At 47.5% G+C, this 22,274-nt stretch overlaps 1 protein-coding gene across 1 annotated transcript in view; it reads left to right on the plus strand.

Moving 5' to 3' along the window:
- The first annotated feature begins 236 nt into the window (after positions 1 to 236).
- The window catches only part of LAMB2 (laminin subunit beta 2), a 59,585-nt gene continuing 37,547 nt past the window's right edge, over positions 237 to 22,274 (plus strand). Inside the window, exons 1-10 of the mRNA XM_056846628.1 lie at positions 237 to 264; positions 4,353 to 4,522; positions 6,060 to 6,195; positions 9,164 to 9,237; positions 11,501 to 11,689; positions 12,400 to 12,463; positions 14,858 to 15,060; positions 16,016 to 16,136; positions 19,578 to 19,766; positions 21,786 to 21,965. Of these exons, the coding sequence (XP_056702606.1) occupies positions 237 to 264; positions 4,353 to 4,522; positions 6,060 to 6,195; positions 9,164 to 9,237; positions 11,501 to 11,689; positions 12,400 to 12,463; positions 14,858 to 15,060; positions 16,016 to 16,136; positions 19,578 to 19,766; positions 21,786 to 21,965 (1,354 nt within the window). The remainder of the gene's footprint in view (positions 265 to 4,352; positions 4,523 to 6,059; positions 6,196 to 9,163; positions 9,238 to 11,500; positions 11,690 to 12,399; positions 12,464 to 14,857; positions 15,061 to 16,015; positions 16,137 to 19,577; positions 19,767 to 21,785; positions 21,966 to 22,274) is intronic.

Genomic DNA, 22,274 nt, shown 5'->3' on the forward strand with positions numbered 1-22,274 from the left:
GGATCATCCCGAGCGGTGTGTTTGCGAGTTTCTTTTTGGGAGCCCTCGAAGCCCCCGCGGCCGCCGGAGACTGGGGAAGCTCGGCTTGGCCGGGAAAGGAGGGAGTTGCGAGGGGAGCGGCGAGGTCCTCCCCCCCCCCCCGGTCCCTCCCCACCGGGCCCAGCTGGCCCAGCCCTTGTCCTTTCATCAGTTCCGATCAACAGGAGGCTCCTGAGCCCCAGATCCGAGCTGCCCCGATGGAAGTGTGGGGCTTGCTGCTGGCAGGTGAGCCTTCGCTTGGGGTTGGGGTGGAAGGAAGCGGGGCGCTGACACCTGCCTGTCAAAAGGCTCCGCGATGCCCAGTGCCAAGGCGGGCGGATGCAGCGCCGAAGATGGAGCGGCTGGGTTGGCACTGCCCACTGGCAGACTGGCCAGGGTGCCAGCTTGCCCCGTGGCCCCTGATGAAGGGGGCCCCCTTAAACAGATGACAATGTGCTAAAAATGTTCACGACCTTTTAGGAGCTTGGAAACATAATCGAAGTTCCAAGGCGATCGCTGTATGCAACTAAAATGGTAACTGTGCCTTTTCCCCCCTCTTCTGTCTTTTTTGAAAATTTTATTTATTTCCTATAAAAATTAAATGATAGCCTTATAGTTGTGGGTCCTGGCAACCAATATTTTTAGACCCAGTCCGCCACTGGTTGGCGCACCGCTGAATTTGTTGGCGGGGGGCAACCTTACTATGTCAGGCGCCAGATAGGGACCCCTCCCCACCACTTGCCTGCCTTCTCCTGCAGCGAGCCCTGCCATCCCTGGAGCGAAGGGTTGTAGGCGCCCGCACCCCGAGAGACCACTTTTAACCTGACAAACATGGGGGCATCTCTCCAAACAGCTGTGGCTTGGCTTGTGGGGTGTGTGGGGTGTGGATGAAGAGCTATGAGGGAATGGATGGGATCCTCTCATTCTTCCAAAAAGGTTACCTTTTCCTCCAGGAGTTGAGGTTCCCAGGCCCTCTGATTCCTAATGGCATTCCTAATGGTGGTAGGAAGTATTACCAGTTTACTAGAGGCAGGCTGTTACCGCACTAGGTGTTCCCAGCGATGCATCAAGAGTTTGGAAATGTTATAAAAAACATCACTTTAAAAGGGTTTTTGGATACTACGGCTAAAAAATGGTTGGAAGACGTCTTCACAGCTAAAGGGGCCAAACAAAGTGCAAACAGTATTTTTTATAACGTTTTCAAACTCTTAATTCATCGCTGGGAATACCTAGTGCGGTAACAGCCGTAGAGTTGTTGGTGCTTTAAACAGGTGCGTGGTAAGGCTAAACAGCAGGCTTGAGATACAAGGGGAGATCTGCTTCGGCTGGTTTTCAACCTGTTGGGTGGCGGCCTACTTTCCCAGTTGTTTCATACAGCATCCCGATTCTATGCGCATTAACTCAGAAAAACTCACAGGCCAATTACACATGGGGGAGGTTTTGCCTTGGATTTGCCTCTCTCTAGATGCACATTTCCCCCATCCGAATTCTCAGAACTCAAAAATAACCCCCCATGCAGAGCTTTGAGAATTCGGATGGGGAAAATGGGCATCTAGAGAGCGCAAATCTAAGGCAAAACCTCCCATGCATAAATGGCCTCACAGAATTTAGTGAGGTGGTCCCGGGTGATGCACCCTACAGCATTGTACCTGGGGTGCCTCCTGTTGAGGAGTGAGTTATAAATGCCAAAGGAGTTAATTGGTCCGTTTGGAGCAACACCTGACTTTCACCAGGGTGCTAACCGTGTGCACTTATGTATGCTGAATTCACAGGGTCATGCCGTTACCCCTGAGCTTGCTTTATGCAGTTACTTTCGTTAATATTTTAAGGAAGTATTTTATATTTGGACTTTGCATATAAACCATCTTGGGGTCCTTTGATAGAGACACTCTAAATAAACAAATGCCAGTCAATTAATCCCAAATAACTATTTTTTTGGGTGTGTGTACTTGCTATCACGAATGCAGATTAGAAGCACAGTTCACCCACAAATGCAGATGAAATGTGTGTGTGTGTGTGTGTGTGTGAATAATCAGATTTGCAAGTTTGCCACAGGGACTAAAGGATGTTGAAGGGTAACCAGCTTGCAGTTTCGGAGGGTAGCCATGTTGGTCTGCAACAGGCAGCTAGATTCGGATCCAAGTAGCATCTTAGAAGACCAACAAGATTTTCAGGGTATAAGCTTTCAAGAGTCAAAACTCCCTTTGTCAGATACGATGACAATTGTACGTGTCCTCAATCTGTGGTGTGGCAGGTTGCTATTTACAGCAACCGACCATCCCCCTGCCCTATATTCAGGCATATGTGAGGATGGCGTTTACCAAGATCTTGCATTCTGAAAGAAGGAAGCTGGTTTGGATGTCCCTACCTCTCGGCTCTCAAGGTTGAGGGAGTCCTATATATAGAATCCATACAGTTTAATTCTAGATTGCCATCACGAGGCGTCCCTGGTTTCTAATTTGCTTAACCTACACTTCATCAGGCTTAAATATGCATTGTAAGAGTGGGGAAAGTCCATTTTTGCCCGACTTCGGGGGTTCTATATTAAGTCTGTTTCTCAGGACCATTCAGTAGGGACTCGTAACCCCTCGATACACTCCATGCATGTGTATTTCATGCTTTAGAGGGGTTCCTGCCTGCCTGTTATATCTCAGCAGGCATGGTATTAATTTCGTGCGCCATCCATGGTTTTGCCAATTGGAGAAAAATGTGATGCAAAACTTTTATGGCTTTAAATGTTTTATTAATATCTATATGTATACTATGTTGATTTAATTGGTGTTACCCGCCCTGAATATGGTCTTGGGCGGGGAAGGCGAACTAGAAATTTGAAAAATAAATAAAAACATAAATAAGCCACCCTGCTGTACTTTACTACAGGATGGCTAAAGAATATTTAAAAGGTAGGTTTTGCTACCCTTTCAGCGCACCCTTATGGATGGAGTCAGGGTCCTAAAGATGCGTCTGTGAATATGAATCGAGAAGGTGGCTGTGATCCCAGTGTGTTTAATCCAAAGTAAACCAGCGCGCACTCTGATTTATTTAATTTATTTCGTTGCTTTTTTTACCCCACCCACCCCAACCCGAAGGCCGGATTTTGAGCATGGTGATTTTTACCTCCGTTCCCTCCCCTTTTCACTTTGGGAGCTGGATCGCCTTTTGTTGGTCTATTTCCCCCCCACCCAGTTTTGGTTCTGCACCCCCACCAGTTCCCTAATCATCTTTGTCCCTGGCTTTCTTTGAAGCTCTGGCTCCAGGGGATTTGAGGCTGAGAGAGCTGGCACGGCGCCTGGAGCAGCCAGCAAAGCAAAAAAGGGTGGGGGGACCAGAAGGATCCCATACCTGCCCCACCTCCAATCAAGCAGCTGTAGGATTCCTGGCTGCTGGGAATGCGCCTAGAAGAGGAGAGGAGAGACCCTTGAAGTTTCCTTCACTCACTGCTCCATCCCCCAACGCCTAATCTCTTGCCACGCCGAGGAAGGGAGAGTCCCGGGCAGCCCGAGGGACCTGAACGTGCTACAGCTATGATCCCAGCTTTGGTGCTGTGCCATCACTCCCCCCACCCTCCCCACCATCAGGCACCCCATGGAGGCATCTGCTAAAGCCCAGCCATACAGACTCAACCTCCATCCCCCACAATCCCTGGCAGGGGGCCAGGCTGGCCAAACACCAGAGCCAATCCCCGACTGGGTTATTTCTGGCACGGCTGCCGTTTCCGCTCCCAGACCCCATGGGGAGGGGGGCTGAGGACAGAGGAGGCTAGCTGAGACGCTGCTCCCATCCAGCCCCACCCTTGTCTGAGCAGCAGAAGCAGGTGGAAGAGTATATGGGGGGGGGGGGATCTGCGGGAAGGAATCCCAGCTGCAAGGGAAAGAAGCATGAAAGGTGTTTATTTGGCATGTTCAGCACACTTATGTAGAGCCTAGCTACGTACAAGTTGTTTATATAAATTTTGTGTTTGTATTAAATATATTATTCACAAAATCACTTGTATCAAAATTAGCCCATGAGTTCATGCTGATTCCTTACCTTTGGGGTACCTTATTCACATTCATTGCCCACAGTCTAGGCCGAGCGCTAGGGTTGCCAACCTCCAGGTACTAGCTGGAGATCTCCTGCTATTACAACTGATCTCCAGCCGATAGAGATCAGTTCACCTGGAGAAAATGGCCGCTTTGGCAATTGGACTCTATGGCATTGAAGTCCCTCCCTTCCCCAAACCACGCCTTCCTCAGGCTCTGCCCCTAAAACCTCCCGCCGGTTGCCAAGAGGGACCTGGCTACCCTACTGAGCCCTGATTTGTCCTCTCTCTTGACTGTTCCCTGTCTCTACAGTGCTGGGGGGAGCTCTGTGCCAAGAACCAGAACATCCCCATGGCTGCTCTCAAGGCAGCTGCTACCCAGCCACAGGGGATCTGCTGGTCGGCCGGGCTGACCGCCTCTCCACCACCTCCACTTGTGGGCTACGGCGTCCCCAGCCCTACTGCATTGTTAGCCACCTGCAGGTAAGTGCCCTGGTGCACAGGGAGGGGGAGACGTGGTGGGTTTTGGTGAGGAGTTTGTGCCAGGGAAGGACTTGGCTCCATTAAAATGAGAAAGGGCACCCAGGTCTCAGACTGCATTCCTGCTTGGGCAAGCCCTTGGAGGGTGCGGTGAGTGGAGTGGAATGGGTGGGAGATTGGGGAAGGGCTATAGTGGGCTCAGTGTCCAAGCATCTGCTTTGCATGTTGAAGATCCCACACTCCATCCCTGGCATCACCAGTTTACTAGTAGGTGATGGGAAAGAGGGCTGCCTGATACCCAGGAGAGCAGCTGCCAGTCAGAGCAGGTAAAACTGACCATGATCGATGAATCGTTTGCCTCTAGGGTTGCTAACCTCTAGGTACTAGCTGGAGATCTCCTGCTATTACAACTGACCTCCAGCCGATAGAGATCAGTTCACCTGGAGAAAATGGCCGCTTTGGCAATTGGACTATATGGCATTGAAGTCCCTCCCCAAACCCCACCCTCCTCAGGCTCCACCCCAAAAACCTCTCACTGGTGGCGAAGAGGGATCTGGCAACCCTATTTGCCTCCCACAGCTTTGTGTGTTAATGTGTGAGTGGGCTTGGTATATATAGGGTAACAGAACAGAATGGCATTTGGTGAAATGGAAACCCACTGTGTTCACTGTTACACTGGAGATTCCTGGTGGCTGTGCCAGTCCTTGACTAGGGCTGGATTCTTCTTGACTGTTGCATTCATTGGTATCTTCAGACACATGAGCCAGTGCGGTCTAGTGGTTAGAGCTGGACTAGGACTTAAGAGACCCAGGTTGAAATGTTGACTCAGTGTCACTTTCCCTTTCAACCTACCCGCTACTTGATGGGGTTGTTGTGAGGTTAAATTGGGGGAGGGGCATGAGTTAGATCCAGCCATTTTTTTCGCTCAATCCTACCCAAATCCTCCACCTTCCTACAGCCCCCAGCCCCCATGGCTTTTGTTCATGCAGGTCCCATGATCCCCAGCATAGGCTTTTTTCAAGGTCAGATGCATAATTAAAGGTACTCATCCTTTCTTTTGGATTCAACCTCATGTATACTACCGTCAGATCTTTAGAAGAAGAGGGGAACAACAGTGAGATACGTTTTGTATGCGGGCCTGTGTGAATTTATGCCGAAAAAATGCTAGTCACAGAATTCAGCATCCTGCAGATATGAATTTTATGTTTTTAGAAGAGGATGAACAAGTTTCTATTAATTATTTCTCTTTTTTGGCCTTTATATGAAGTGCTTTGAATGCTAGAAAGCACCATATAAATTCTTAGTATTAGCCATGGGGTGGGGGGTGGGAGAAGCAAGGGACTATGGAAAGCAAAAACATGCACAGCGGTGCCCGAAACTGAAATTCCCAGTCACCATCGTCATTACTCAGCTTTTGAGATCATACCAGCGCTGCACATTCATGCTCTTAGATCAGCAGCCTGAAGGACTGAAAATTAGAGGTGTTTTAAAAACCAGTGGGATCTTCAGCCCTGCGCATGAGTGACTGTCTGTCTTATAGGATGAGAAAAAGTGCTTTGTGTGTGACTCCCGTCGGTCCTACGATCCCTTGACCAACCCGAACAGCCATCGCATCGAGAATGTCATCACCACCTTTGCGCCCCGCCGCAAGAAGGCCTGGTGGCAGGCAGAGAACGGTAAGAACGAGGAGCGTTTTTTCACCCCTGCTATTTAACTTCACCCCTGCTATTTAACTAGTGCTTAACTGCACACTAGGTGCTGTACACCAGGGAGAACTGCGTTGGGGCTTAGAATATTAGAGTTGGAAGGGTCCTCCAGAGTCATCTAGTCCAACCCCCTGCACAATGCAGGAAATTCCCTCCCCACATTCTCAGTAACCCCTACTCCATGCCCAGAAGATGGCAAAAAAAAAAAAATCCTCCAGGATCCCTGGCCAGTCTGGCCTGGAAGAAAATTGCTTCCTGACCCCAACGTAGCAATCGCTTCTACCCTGGGCATGTAAGAAAGGGCCACGAGAGCCAGGCACTGACTCTTCCCTTCCTGCCCTCCCTCTCACGATCTGCCTAAGTTCACCGAATCAGCATTGCTGTTAGATGGCCATCTAGCCTCTGCTTAAAAACCTCCGAAGAAGGAGAGCACACTACCTCCCGAGGAAGCCTGTTCCACCGAGGAACCGCTCTGACTGCCTTAGCTGCTGTGCATCCTGTCCCAGATCCAACAGTCATCAGGGAGCATCTGTAACCAACAGTCTTTTTACACTTGGGCACCCACAGTCATAGCAGGATTTACAACAGTGCAATCCTTTGCAGATCTGCTCCACTCTAAGCTCGGATTTCCAGTTAACTCTGCATAGGATTGCTCGGTTAGCCAATTAAGGTTTGATCCCCAGACTCACTATGCTCATTTATGTATGGATACTTTCATTCACAATATTGTCGAAGGCTTTCACGGTCAGAGTTCATTGGTTCTCGTAGGTTATCCGGGCTGTGTAACCGTGGTCTTGGTATTTTCTTTCCTGACGTTTCGCCAGCAGCTGTGGCCGGCATCTTCAGAGGAGTAACACTGAAGGACAGTGTCTCTCAGTGTCAAGTGTGTAGGAAGAGTAATATATAGTCAGAAAGGGGTTGGGTTTGAGCTGAATCATTGTCCTGCAAAAAGTAACAAAGGTAATGTGCTAACCATTGTCTTGTAAGTACTCCTCTGAAGATGCCGGCCACAGCTGCTGGCGAAACGTCAGGAAAGAAAATACCAAGACCACGGTTACACAGCCCGGATAACCTACGAGAACCAACTTTCATTCACGTTCGTCCCTGGTCTGTCTCGGTTGTTCCTTGGAGTTATGCATGAGTTTTCCGTCCATTAGAGATGACCTCGTGCCCAGCCCTCGCAATGTCTGGGTTTTCCCACTCTTCTGTTGACCTGACTCTTCCATCTTCCCTGAGCAAAGCCCTGGTGAAATCCCCATGCAGAAGGCAAAGTGCAGGGAACAAAGCAGCATGTCCAGAGGCGGGGATTCAAATACTTCCTGCTTCCTCGGAGCTCTCTGAGCAGAATAAAATCTTTTCAAAAACCAAGGCTTGGATTTCTCCCCCGCTTTCAGATTGCTTCTTTTGTTGTTGTTGTTCTTAAAATGCTTTTTAATGTAGCAATTGGGTTGGGGGGGGATTTTCTCTCACGGTAAGCACTACAAGTAAGCCAATTAAAAAGCACATTTAAAGGGGCGGGACTTGATGTGAGCTTGGAGTCTGCTGGTGCATAGATTCCCAACAGGAAAGTGTGGGCCCAGCCAGCGACAAAACTCAGGTTAAAACTCCCATGCATAAGTAACCTATAAGTCATAGTGACTGCCAGTGATAACAAGGGATGCAAATGACCAACAGGGTCTGGGATCTTTGGGGAAAAGGGCAAAAGTCACAGACAGTAGTTACCATCTAAGTTCTGGGGGGATAAAATTGTGTCCCGTAGTATGAATGTACACGGTTTGTGGCATTCCAGGCCAGAACTTTCAGGCCTGCACTCCCCCCTTTGAAAGGAAACGAAGCTGTCCACCACCAGACCTTATGCCTGTGTGTGTGTGTGTTCTGGGGGATCCTACCTGCAGGGTTCAACATGGCAATTTTGACTTGTGACCGAGCGAACCCAGCGTGCCCTGGGCACACGGACGGGCTGTCTGCAGAGTGTATTCCTCTGCTCGGGACTTGGCACAGCCAAGGCAGCAGCCGTGCCGAGGGTGTCCCCAGAGTGCCGTGTTGTTCCTTTCTCTCCCACGCAGAGGAAATGTTGAATCATACCCTTTCTTTCCTGAGCCTTTGCTAGGCGGGGGTGGGGGGGACGGGAGCCCTGCTGACAACAGAAGGAGGGCTGGCTGAACACAAGGACGTCCTGGGGGAGGCTTGTCCAAGACAGCTGGACCGTCTGTCTCTGCATCCCAGGACAGCAGTGTGGCATGGGGGTTGCTAAGGCTCTTCCATAAATGCCACTGGCACAAGATTCTCCTGGGAGTCACTCTCACCCCTTGGTTCTGTTTTTACATTCCCATGTATATTGCCATAGAGTCCATCCTCCAAAGCAGCCATTTTCTCCAGGGGAACGGATGTCTGTAGTCTGGAGATGGGTTATAATTCCTTGGAGATCTCCAGGCCCCACCTGGAGGTTGGCAACCATAGGTTCAAGCGGGATGTTGTTCATAGCTGTTGGACCTTACAGACTGTGGCATGAACTTAGTTTTCTCCCTCGAGTATACTTCTCTACGCTCCTGTGGTTGCAAGTTGCAGATGACAGTCATCAGCCATGAGTAGGGTTGCCAGCCTCCCGGTGGTGGCTGGAGATCTCCCGCAATTACAACTGGTCTCCAGGCTACAGAGATCAGTTCCCCTGGAAAAAATGGCCGCTTTTGCAATTGGACTCTATGGCATTAAAGCCCCTCTCCTCTCCAAACCCTGCCCTCCTCAGCCTCCACCCCCAAAATCTCCAGATATTTCCCAACTGAGCGTGTAAAGCATGTATACCATTACTATCTTCACTTTAAAGAAGCCTTGATTATTTCTCTGAGTCCAAGCGTAGCCCGAGCATAGACTGAAAATCACTGGCCTCTGTGAAAAGGAGTTTTGCCAGGGCCTAACACCAGCTTCTCTGTTTATCTAGGTATGGAGCAGGTCAGCATCCGCCTGGACCTGGAAGCAGAGTTCCATTTCACTCACCTCATTATGACTTTCAAGGTACCTCCAATTCAGGAATAGGTAGCCTTCTTAAGAACATAAGAAAGGCCCTGCTGGATCAGACCAAGGCCCATCAAGTCCAGCAGTCTGTTCACACAGTGGCCAACCAGGTGCCTCTAGGAAGCCCACAAACAAGACTTCTTCTCCCGTAAAGGGCTCCCTGCTTTCCTAATTTGCTTCCATTAGAGCAGTTAGTTTGGAATAGGCATAATTCCTTCACTCGTTGTTATGAAAAATCTAGACTATGCCATTGCCAGACTGTTGGATTCCAGAGTTTTCTGTGTCGCTTTTCCATCAATTTTTGCCATTAAAAAAAAGAGAGAAAAACTTAAAACCCAGTGGCAACACCAGTCTTTCTAGTGTGGACTGACAAAGCATGACTGAGACTTCCCACGGCTATTGTCCCTTTATTTTATTGGCAACCCTACTCCACATACCGCATGGAGGCCTCTGTCCTCTAGTGTCCCCAAGATAATGCAGCGAGAACCACTTTAAAAGCAGGTGTGAACACCTCGTTTCTGTACGTGGCCTTCAAGATCAGGTCTCAGAGAGCAGCGGATTCTATAGGGCTACAGTTCAAGAGGTCTGACTTCCCAATCAATCTTGCACCTTGGGATTTTACGCCAGAGATAGCAAGACACTTCTGCACTGGTTAATAATGTCTAGTACAGTGGTTCCCAAACTCTTCGGGCCACTGCCCCCTTGGTTCCACAAACTCAACCCCAGCGCCCCCTACTCTATCCTACAAAAAGCATTATTCAAAATAGGAGTTTGCATGACTCACGAAGATAATTTCAAAACAGTAACAATTAATTGCACATCTATTCCAAATCAAATTAAAACCTTTTAGTTGAAATTTATTCAACAAAACTGATGAACTTGATCCAGTAGTACCAGCCCTTCAAAGTCTGGTAAAAAATTCTGGTAGTTTCCACCAAATTTGCCAGCATGGTGCCATAGCTTGATCTATTGTAAATTAGTGAACATCACAGTTGAAGGGGCCTGCCTCTAGCACCCCCTGCTGCCCCCTTGCCTCTTAGAGCCCCCCTAGGTAATCCCACCGCCCCCCAGGGGGTGGTACTGTCCACTTTGGGAACCACTGGTGGTCTAGTAGATAGAGACCAACTGAACGGGGATGGGAAGGAGCCTTCGAAAGCTTTCAGGCCTGAGTGAGTGTGAACACAAGAAGAATTACTTGTTTGTGCTTCCCGTTTTGATGCCTGTTGCAACGGTGTGTCAAAGCGCCCTTAGTTAATAATGCAAGATCCTTATGTGGCTTTGCCATAATATTGTGGTTGTTCCCTGTTTGTTGACATAGCGGATGAAAAAATCTAGGAAACATGCTTGGGGAAGGAAGATTTTTATTCTAACATTGTCTGATATCCAACAGCTGAAAAATCAAAAAGAACGTATTATGATGAAACATAATATTTTTGTTAGACCAGAGATGCTTTCAGGAGTATGTTAGTAAATGTTTTATAATGTAGCCCTAATTTGTTTTTATTTCAACTTGGTGTGCAACCACTGCTCCGTGCCACATGCAATATTATGCAATATTATGCATATTTGTCATAATTTAATGAAAGATTAAAAAAATACAAAACTTTTCTATTCTATGTGCAAATACATAGACTGCTGTGCTTTATGTATTACTTATCCTTGATTCGCTCTAGGGGGGTTTCTCTGTTGCTGGTGCTGTTGCAGCTGCAGATAAAGCACAGAGGCAACGGGGCTTTCACATTGCAGGTTTCCCCCCCTTTCGTCTCACCCGGTGATGGCACCCTGCCCTGGACCACTCAATGGCACTAGAGTACTGTTGTTGTTTTTTAAGTAAGTCTTTAGTCTTTTCTTTTGGGGAGATACACCTTTCCCCTTATATTTCCACAAGGGAAAGGACTAAAGACCTTTCTTTGGTAAAATGAAAGCTGGGAACTCAGACAACATGGTGCACATATTGTTTCGTGGTATAGCAGTAGACTGGTGAGTCTTTTAAAAAAAAGCAGCTGGTGAAAAAGGAATAAAGGGTCCTCTTTGACCGCCAGAAAATGCTGTGTTGGGACCTTCATGGACAAAAGTCATATGGGATGGGGGCTATGGATCCAACCCAGTGAGAGTATGTACCCCATACTATGGAAACCTAAGGTCTGGTTCACCCATGCATGCTTACAGGTGTGACTGGGCTGTTGGCAGCTCTGTCCCAACCTGGCCAACTAGGTGAACAACCTGGGCATACGCAGTGCTCTTTACTTCTCATCCCCCACAGACCTTCCGTCCGGCAGCCATGCTGGTAGAGCGCTCAGCAGATTTTGGCCGCACCTGGCAAGTGTACCGTTATTTCGCCTACGATTGCGCTGCATCCTTCCCTCATGTCTCCCATGGATCCTTGCGTCGGGTGGATGATGTCATCTGTGAGTCGCGATACTCAGACATCGAGCCCTCCACTGAGGGAGAGGTCAGTGCAAGGCAGGACAGTCAGAAGGAGTATGAATAACCACGTGTGTGTGTTTGGGGGGGATGGGTGTGGCCTAGGGTTGCCAGCTCCAGGTTGGGAAATACCTGGAGATTTTGGGGGTGGAGCCTGAGGAGGGCGGGTCTTGGGGAGAAAAGGGACTTCAATGGGGTATAACGCCACAGAGTCCACCTTCCAAAGCAGCCATTTTCTCCGGGTAAACTAATCTCTGTCATCGGAAGATCAGTTGTAATAGTGGGAGATTCCAGCCACTACCTGGAGGTTGGCCACCCTAGTGTGGCCTCAGAATTTAGCAGCACCCATGTTGGTTTATACCTTTTGGGGCTGCCTTCTCCTTAAGATGGAGGTTTAGACCAAGGAGTGCTGATTTTATTTTTATATATGCATGTGTGTAATTTATACCCCGCTTTTCTCCCCGATGGGGACCCAAAGCGGCTTACACCATTCTCCTCTCCTCCATTTTATTCTCACATCAACCCTGTGAGGTAGGTTAGGCTGATAGTGTGTGATTGGCCCAAGGTCACCACCCAGTGAGCTTCCATGGCAGAGTGGGGTTTTGAACCTGGGTCTCCCAATTCGTAGTCCAACCGCTACACCACACTGGTTTTGCTGTGCCCTGAGCTGATTATTGATTTCATGCACTATTTCCAGGCTCTCCTGCATTATGACACGTCTTCCTTCCTTTGCTACAGGTCATTTACAGAGTGCTGGATCCGGCTATCTACATCCGAGATCCCTATGGTCCAAAAATCCAGAGTGAGTTTCGGTGTGGGGTGTGGCCTGAAATGATGGGGAGGTAGATGGGGGCAGCGATTCTGACCTCTCTTAAGGGGCAGCAGTAAACACTTTGCCTCCTCTTGAAAATGGTTGGAATCTGAGGCACAAGTAGGAGTCTTGCAGTTCAGAAAGAGAGTGGAATCTTGGAATTTAGTATATAAATTACACACATACAAATTTAGAATCATAGAGTTGGAAGGGGCCAGACAGGACATCTAGTCCAACCCCTTGCTCCATGCAGGATCAGTCTAGACTAGAGCATCCCTGATATGTGTTTGTCCAGCCTCTGCTTGAAGACTGCCAGAGGACTGATGGGCTAGCTTTGGATCGTTGACATTTTTAAGGCAGAGCTCATGAAAAAGTTCTCAAAACATAGCAGCACATGAACCTGCCTTATACTGAATCAGACCCTTGGTCCATCAAAGTCAGTATTGTCTGCTCAGACCAGCAGCGGCTCTCCAGGGGCTCAGGCAGGGGTCTTTCACATCACCTACTTGCCTAATCCCTTTAACTGGAGATGCTGGGGATTGAACCTGGGACCTTCTGCATGCCAAGCAGATGCTCTACCACTGAGCCATGGCCCCTCCCAATGAGCTGCTATACCAGTATCTCTAATTCTGCAAGCCACAAACACGCCACTTAAAGCCGTGCAGGCACCCTAGTCGGCTCCTGTAAAAATGGCCCTGAAGATGTGTCTCACATTATCTTTTGGTTTTATGTTTATTTTTAAAAGCCACATCTCACGGTGTCTAAGATCTTTTTGAGGTGGCTGTCATGTTCGAGAACACAAATGTGTGCAACCTGGGCTTATTTTTGAAATGGCAGCTCCTTTAATAAGAATAGTTTTCAAAGATACAATGCGCACAATTGCCCAAAAAAGAATACCAGACGCTTTGGAATGTTGCTGCATGTCAGCTCCTGAAAAGTATCCTGTTTCATCAGTGATCCCAAGTTGATGGGAATTAATGCCCATGTCAGAGGAAATGGATCGTTGAATATTAATGGTATTAGCGGTAGAAGCTAATTAATGTTGCACGCACACAATAAAGACTCTCAGTCTCTTCTCTTAGAAAAAATCAATTTTACTTACTAACATCAGGAAGGGTAACTTGAATTTAAAATAACAAATTGCTTACTACATCCTACGTTTCCTATCACATCCCAGAAGCTGGGAGTTCTATAGCTTCACATCTTCACATGGTAAAATCTAAAATACAATGGTGACGGTGGCTTCTTCTTGCTAAGCAAAGAAGAAGCTCCTAGTATGCAAATACTTTTACAACTGTCCTTTTAACCAATAGCTACTTGACACATACTGTAGGTTACATCACCTTTGATCTGGTCAGCTTGGTTACAAACAATTTAACCCTTGACTGTCTGAAATACAATGAAACTCGCTACCTAAGACCCAACACAAGTTCCTGAGTAAATGTATCAACAGCATAAATACCAAACCTTCATTCTCAAGAGAGTGGATTCTGGATAAAACACATATGTGTAAAGTGCCATCAAGTCGCAGCTGATTCATGGCGACCCCGTAGGGTTTTCAAGGCAAGAGACTAACAGAGGTGGTTTGCCAGTGCCTTCCCTTGCATAGCAACCCTGGTATTCCTTGGTGGTCTCCCATCCAAGTATTAGCCAGGGCCAACAACCCTGCTTAGTTCATAGAATCATAGAGTCGGAAGGGACCACCAGGGTCATCTAGTCCAACCCCCTGCACAATGCAGGGATTTCACAACTACCTAACTCCCCACCCCCAGTGACCACTACTCCATGCCCAGAAGATGGCCAAGATACCCTCCCTCTCATGAACTGCCTAAGATCATAGAATCAGCATTGCTGACAGACGGCCATCTAGCCTCTGCTTAAAAACCTCCAGAGAAGGAGCACTTACCACCTCCCATTTTCGAGATCTGACGAAGTTTTCAAGATCTGATGAAATCAGGCTAGCCTGGGCTGTCCAAGTCAGGGAACAGGGCACAGACCCCCTCCCACTTCCTAAGAAATAAGATATCTCTCTTTTGTAGGTACATACGTATGTGTGTGTATGCATTAGTTAGTTAAACAGTTGCTATGATCCTGGTATGGTCTGCAGCCGACTCTGTGTCTGGTTCTATTTGGGACTGGATTATTTTGGTCCTAGACATATTTCTGCTTTGGCTGTGGATGGATTTAGCTGTTGGCTCTGGGTGCTTCTTGGGGGAAAAAAGTGATCCCTTTCCACCTTCCTGCTGTCGTGTGTTCTGATGAGAACTCAGACATTACAGCTCAGATACCCTGGAACGCACAATATCTTCCAGGCAGTGGTGCCAATGGCAATGATCCTCTGTGTGTTCCCTTCCACCTCCCATCTCCCAAATATTTGCCTTCCAGACCTCCTGAAGGTCACCAACCTGCGGGTGAACTTGACCAAGCTGCACACGCTAGGAGACAACCTGCTGGATTCACGCCGGGAGATCAAGGAGAAGTACTACTATGCCGTGTATGAGATGGTCCTGCGTGGCAACTGCTTCTGTTACGGGCACGCCTCGGAGTGCGCCCCTCTTCCTGGCGGCCCTGCAGATGTGGAGGGCATGGTAAGGCCCCGGGGCTCTTTTTATTTGCTTAGATATCGATACCCAGCTTTTCTACCCAATGGAGACCCAAAGCACCTTACAACAGCATTCCCCCCTCCTTAATTTTGTCCTCAGCCCTACGAGGCACTTTGGGCTGAGTGACGACAGACCCAAGGACAACTGGTGAGCTTCCATGGCAGAGTGGAGATTTGAACCTTGGCCTCCCAGATCCTAGTTGTATGGCTGACTCTGCCTCCTGACGCACCCTTTTCGTGGCTGTGCCCACCACACTGTGTCAGAATTCCAAAGGTGCCCACAAGCTCAAAAAGGTCGGGGACCTTGCCCTAACCACCACACCACACAGGTCCTTTGGAGTTCCAAATTCATTTGCTACTGCAAGAACTGGATTCATGGTGTTAGGGTCTGTTTGTTTTTTAAGTTGCTCAGGGTGCTGAATTCTGTGCCAGAACAAAACACACTCGTAGCTTTTGCCCCATATGTGTGGGATGGAACAGTAGTGCAACGGTGTAGTGGTTAAGAGTGGTGGACTCTAATCTGGAGAACCGGGTTTGATTCCCCACTTCTCCACATGAAACCTGCTGGGTGAACTTGGGCCAGTCACAGTTCTCTCAGAACTCTCTCAGCTCCACCTACCTCACAAGGTACCTGTGTGGGGGGAGGTGATTGTAAGCTGGTTTGATTTTCCCTTAAGTGGTAGAGAAAGTCAGCATATAAAAACCAACTCCTTCTCCTCCTCCTCTTCCTCCTCCTCTTCCTCTTCCTCTTCTTCTTCTTTTTCTTCCTCTTCTTCCTCTTCTTCTTCTTCTTCTTCTTCTGTTGTACACCATGTGGATAGGGTGATGCACATGTGTGACTTGGTGCTAGGAGGAAGCGTTGGGCCTGCTTTAAGAGCCCGTGTTCCTGAACTATTCCACTCTCCTCGAGTGAGACCCATGCCCCTCTTGTTCGTCAACAGGTGCACGGCCGCTGTGTCTGCAAACACAACACCAATGGGCTGAACTGTGAGCAGTGTGACAGCTTCTACAACGAGCTGCCTTGGCGCCCGGCTGAGGGGCGCCGCACCAACGCTTGTAAAAGTGAGCGGAGACTGGCTGCTGGGAGAAGAGGGACACCTGAAGTAGGGTGGTGTCTCTAGGCCCAAGAGAGGTAGCATCTGGCAAGTGGAAGTGCTCCCCCGACACACACGATAGAATCATGCTGTCTCCTATCCCAAGAGATAATGTGGGGCTCGGAACAACACATTCTACTTATAGGGGAAGGAGGAGGCTTGGCCCATCCCATAATTCTTGTGACTATTTTCTTAAAAAAACTTTTTATTGGTTCTTGTAGGTTATCCGGGCTGTGTAACCGTGGTCTTGGAATTTTCTTTCCTGACGTTTCGCCAGCAACTGTGGCAGGCATCTTCAGAGTAGTAACACTGAAGGACAGTGTCTCTCAGTGTCAAGGGTGTAGAAAGAGTAATATATAGTCAGAAAGGGGTTGGGTTTGAGCTGAGTATTGTCCTGCAAAAGTATTGTCCTGTAAGTATCAAGATAATGTGCTAATGAGGGTATGGTATGTTAATATGGAACCATTGTATCCTGAAGTGATCTGTTAATGTGTGTAATCCAAAACTAATCTGTATGGCTATTGTTGAATGTTGTCTTTGTCTGGAGGTTTTTCAGGGCAGGAAGCCAAGCCTTATTCATTCTTAAACTCTCCTCTTTTCTGTTAAAGTTGTGCTGATGTTTGTGAATTTCAATGGCTTCTCTGTGCAATCTGACAAAATAGTTGGTAGAATTGTCCAGTCTTTCAGTGTCTTGGAATAAGACCCTGTGTCCTGTTTGTGTCAGTCCATGTTCAGCCACTGCTGATTTCTCAGGTTGGCCAAGTCTGCAGTATCTTTCATGTTCTTTTATCCTTGTTTGTATGCTGCGTTTTGTGGTCCCGATGTAAACTTCTCCACAGCTGCAAGGTATACGATATACTCCTGCAGAGGTGAGGGGGTCTCTTTTGTCTTTTGCTGATCGTAGCATTTGTTGTATTTTCTTGGTGGGTTTAAACACTGTTTGTAGGTTATGTTTTTTCAAAAGTTTCTCCATCCTATCAGTGACTCCTTTAATAAATGGCAAGAATACCTTTCCTATGGGAGACTGTTTTTCTTGAGTTTTCTGATTTTTGTTTGGTTCAATGGCCCTTCTGATTTCATTCTTGGAGTAGCCGGCTACTCCAAGAATGAAATCAGAAGGGCCATTGAACCAAACAAAAATCAGAAAACTCAAGAAAAACAGTCTCCCATAGGAAAGGTATTCTTGCCATTTATTAAAGGAGTCACTGATAGGATGGAGAAACTTTTGAAAAAACATAACCTACAAACAGTGTTTAAACCCACCAAGAAAATACAACAAATGCTACGATCAGCAAAAGACAAAAGAGACCCCCTCACCTCTGCAGGAGTATATCGTATACCTTGCAGCTGTGGAGAAGTTTACATCGGGACCACAAAACGCAGCATACAAACAAGGATAAAAGAACATGAAAGATACTGCAGACTTGGCCAACCTGAGAAATCAGCAGTGGCTGAACATGGACTGACACAAACAGGACACAGGGTCTTATTCCAAGACACTGAAAGACTGGACAATTCTACCAACTATTTTGTCAGATTGCACAGAGAAGCCATTGAAATTCACAAACATCAGCACAACTTTAACAGAAAAGAGGAGAGTTTAAGAATGAATAAGGCTTGGCTTCCTGCCCTGAAAAACCTCCAGACAAAGACAACATTCAACAATAGCCATACAGATTAGTTTTGGATTACACACATTAACAGATCACTTCAGGATACAATGGTTCCATATTAACATACCATACCCTCATTAGCACATTATCTTGATACTTACAGGACAATACTTTTGCAGGACAATACTCAGCTCAAACCCAACCCCTTTCTGACTATATATTACTCTTTCTACACCCTTGACACTGAGAGACACTGTCCTTCAGTGTTACTACTCTGAAGATGCCTGCCACAGTTGCTGGCGAAACGTCAGGAAAGAAAATTCCAAGACCACGGTTACACAGCCCGGATAACCTACAAGAACCAATGAACTCTGACCGTGAAAGCCTTCGACAAAACTTTTTATTATTTCAAATATAACATACACAACAACGCACACATACAAAATCATTATATACTTCATGTTCAATGTGTGGCACAGTATCTCTAGTTTACTAGAAGGGATCCTCCTTTAAATCCCGCTTGACGAAAATACTACCCTCTTTGGTATTGTACCGCCCCCCCCACCGTACCAAATTCTTGTGACTTTGTAGCTAATAGTGACAAGGCCCGCTTGACCATTAGAGGGAGGCGACTGGTTCAGAAGGCAGAACTGGGAGCAATGAACAGTGAATTGTCACTGAATTGAATAAATGATATATATTTTTACAATTGGGGCGCGGCAATACGTATCTTGAATGAAAACTGGGTGAATATTTGTGTGTGTGTGTGTGTTAGTCTCTGTGTGTGTGCCGTCAAGCCACAGCTGACTTATGGAGACCCCATAGGGTTTTCACGGCAAGAGACGTTGGGAGGTAGTTTGCCACTGCCTGCCTCCACGCCACGACCCTGATAGTCCTTGGAGGTTTCCCATCCAAATTCTAACCAGGGCCGACCCTGCTTAGCTTCTGAGATCTGACAAGAGCAGGCTAGCCTGGAGCTATCCAGGTCAAGTGAATATTTACCTTGCTTCAGTATTGCATCTTTTGATACTCCAAATTTCTTGCAGGTTCCCTTGCAAAACAGATACTTGCATGATATATACATCATATTGTTCTGTTTTTGTCTACATGGAGGTTATTTTTACATAGGGCATCTCATCAGTGGCTTTAAGATGTGGGATTTCTAAAGGGATTTGAAATGGGTATTTTAAGCAGCAGTTGTCATGGCCCTGTTTATATAGAGCGGTCCCTGAGTTGGATCATTTTCTCCACCTCCACAGAGGAAAAAAACACAACAATGATTCCCAACATGTTTCCTGCCAGCGTGTTTTCTGGCACCCACTTGCTTCTTCCCCAGAGAATCTCTTCCCAAAGTTAAGGGTTAATCCTAGCTTTTCTCTGCCCCACTGAAACAGGAGGTGCCTCAGAAAAGCCCTTTGTGTTTGCAGGGGAACACCCATTAAGAGACAGCTGCCTCCACTGTGGGAAGGTGCTTGGCTTGGAACCTTTCAACATTTTGGGGAAACTTCCAATTTTTTGAATTGGCCCCACAGCCCCATGGCAGCCATTTTGTTGTGGGTACCATCCCTCACGGCCGCCATTTTGTGGTGGTGCCCATCGTCTCTTTTCAGAATTCCAAAACTGTCCACAGGCTTAGCAAGGTCGGAGACCATTCTGGCACAGACATCAGGCAACATGAGGGGTTGGGTTGTGCTGTTTCTCATGGTTTGGGGTAGAGCATGATGGATATTTAGATGGTGTGGTCAGGGAACAGGGGCAGGAGCCAGCATGTTGACATTTATTAACTGTCTCCACAGAGTGCAACTGCAACGAGCATTCGCACAAGTGCCACTTCGACATGGCCGTGTACCTGGCCACGGGCAACACCAGCGGCGGGGTCTGTGACAATTGTCAGCACAATACCATGGGGCGCAACTGCCAGCTCTGCAAGCCCTTCTACTACAAGGATCCCTCCAAGGATATTCGTGATCCCAGCGTGTGCCGTGGTGACTATCTGTGTATTTGCAGTGGGAAGTGCGCAGGAGGGGTGATGATAGGGATATACATGGTTTCAGCCAGGAGAGGAGGACTCCTCTGAGGGACTGTGAACCTCAGGAAGGAAGACTATCCTTCAGTGCTAGAAAGATGTCCAGAGTTTGGCACCATCTGGATTTGCTGATGGTACTAAGGCCTTGCATGTCCCTGGCCCTCTCCTTCTGAGTTTCAGAAGATAAGAAGAGTTGGTTTTTATGCTTTGCTTTTCTCCACCTTTAAGGAGTTTCAAAGCGGCTTACAATCGCCTTCCCTTCCTCTCCCCACAACAGACTCCATGTGGGGCTGAGAGAGTTCTGAGAGAACTGTGACTAGCTCAAGGTCACCCAGCAGGCTTCATATGGAGGAGTAGGGAATCAAACCCGGTTTTCCAGATTAGAGCCCATTGCTCTTAACCACTACACCATGCTGGCTCTCAACCTCTGAGGCTTAAGGTTATGAGTCCACTGTGAACTGAAGTATCATGATCCTTAATTCCTCACCGCTGTCTTCCTAAGACCAGAACTAGTTAAGCTTCCTTCTGGAAAATGGTTAGTCCAGTGCCCATGGTGTGCAAAGAATGCTGGGAACTTGGGGAAAATGCTGGTTCACCTGGAGAAAATGGCCGCTCTGGCAATTGGACTCTATGGCATTGAAACTCCTCCCTTCCCCAAACCCCGTCCTCCTCAGGCTCTGCCCAAAAAAACCTACCGCCAGTGGCAAAGAGGGACCTGGCAACCCTAATGCAAAATGACACTCTGTACAGAAGACAGGTTCCATCTGTGACCTACGTTTCTTGGAAATTATGTTCCCTAACCTCCCCCAGTGTGATATCCTGCCATGGCTGATGGAAATTGTAGCTTTTGAGGTCTCTTGAATTGTATTGGAAAGGCTGAACAACCTACAGTTTACAGCAATCCATTGCCTCTTGCCCTGTGTGTTAACGTCTGGGTACTCCTGTGATGAATGCCGATGCTTGTACAGAAGCAAATAAGCTCCAATTCTGCTAGTTTTAAATGGTAAAGAAGCCACCTTTAACCTGTCTCAAAAAGATGGGGTAAAAATCTCTGAAATAAAATCCCATATGCTTGGAAGAAAAGTAAAACTTTGCTAGAAAAGTAAAACTTTTGACACTACCATCCTAAGCAGTGTTACACCTTTCTAAGTCCATTGAATAAAGGAGTAACTCTGCTTCGGATGACACTGTGAGAATAGTGTAAGTTTCGTTTTCAAACATCTTATGGTATTCTTTTTTATTTTATAGTATAATAATAATTGATGCAAAAAGATACAAAAAAGCAAAAAAAACCCCCTATAGATACAAAAAGAATATAAAATACAGAAAATAGAAACGCAGCCAGATAAGATAAATAATACTGAGATTACTATTACCCATAAAGTTGATCTCGTGCTTTAACCAAGATATCTGACAACTACCACCTTTAGCTTCATTGCAACATCTTATTTGCAGGGATTGCAGCACATGAACACATGAAGCTGCCTTATACTGAATCAGATCCTTGGTCCATCAAAGTCAGTATTGTCTACTCAGACCGGCAGCGGCTCTTCGGGGTCTCAAGCAGAGTACAATTGGAGTACGTTTCTCCCGCAGGTGTCAGGCCACTCATTTGCTAGAATATGGTGAGGGGTATATTTGTTGCCTAAGGGCTTTTCTGCATTCTCATTTCCCTCGCTCGTGGGTTCCTGTTGCTTTGGGGAGAGGGGTTCCGTTCTGCAAGGAGATACTCTGGACATAGAGTGGTGCAATATCAAATCGACCACTAGCGGGAGCAAAACATGTGCGGAACAGGAGCCCCCTCCCCAAAAGCAACAGAAACACACAAGCGAGGAAAATGAAGATGTGGAAAAAGCCCTAGGTTAGCTGAAGGGTAGATGAAGTGTTTTTCCCCCTCCAGGACACTCTTTGCATCTTGAATTGTGGGCTCTGTCCTGTTTGTACCTTTGACGTCACCCCCTCTATACCTGCCTTCCAGCCTGTGACTGTGACCCTGATGGCACGCTCGACGGCGGAGTGTGCGACACGCATGATGATCCAGTGCTGAGGCTGATTGCTGGGCAGTGCCGCTGCAAGGAGCATGTGCAGGGACCGCGCTGTGACAGATGCAAACCCGGCTTCTTTGGACTGAGTGCGGAAAACCCGCAAGGCTGTCAACGTAGGTGCCCTTGTCTCTGCGGGGTTTGGTTGGCCTGCCTTGGTCCCCTAAGCAATACAGAGCCAACATTTCTGTTTCTTCCATCACAGGGCGGAGTTTTGGGTGGGATTCTGGGAAGTTCTAATATCACCTTTAAGGGATCGGGTGTCGATCTTGGACAGGTTGGCTTTGGGCCTGTCTCTGGGCCTAAATTGACCCCACGGAACGGCTCTGAAGGGAAAGTGCTATAATTTCATGTGCATTCTCCTCAGTTCCTTGGGAAAAGGCTGGAATATGAAAGGGGCAGATCTGTTTAAAACTTATTGTTGA

This window comes from Euleptes europaea, chromosome 1, assembly GCF_029931775.1.
Source record: "Euleptes europaea isolate rEulEur1 chromosome 1, rEulEur1.hap1, whole genome shotgun sequence".
Lineage (NCBI taxonomy): Eukaryota > Metazoa > Chordata > Lepidosauria > Squamata > Sphaerodactylidae > Euleptes > Euleptes europaea.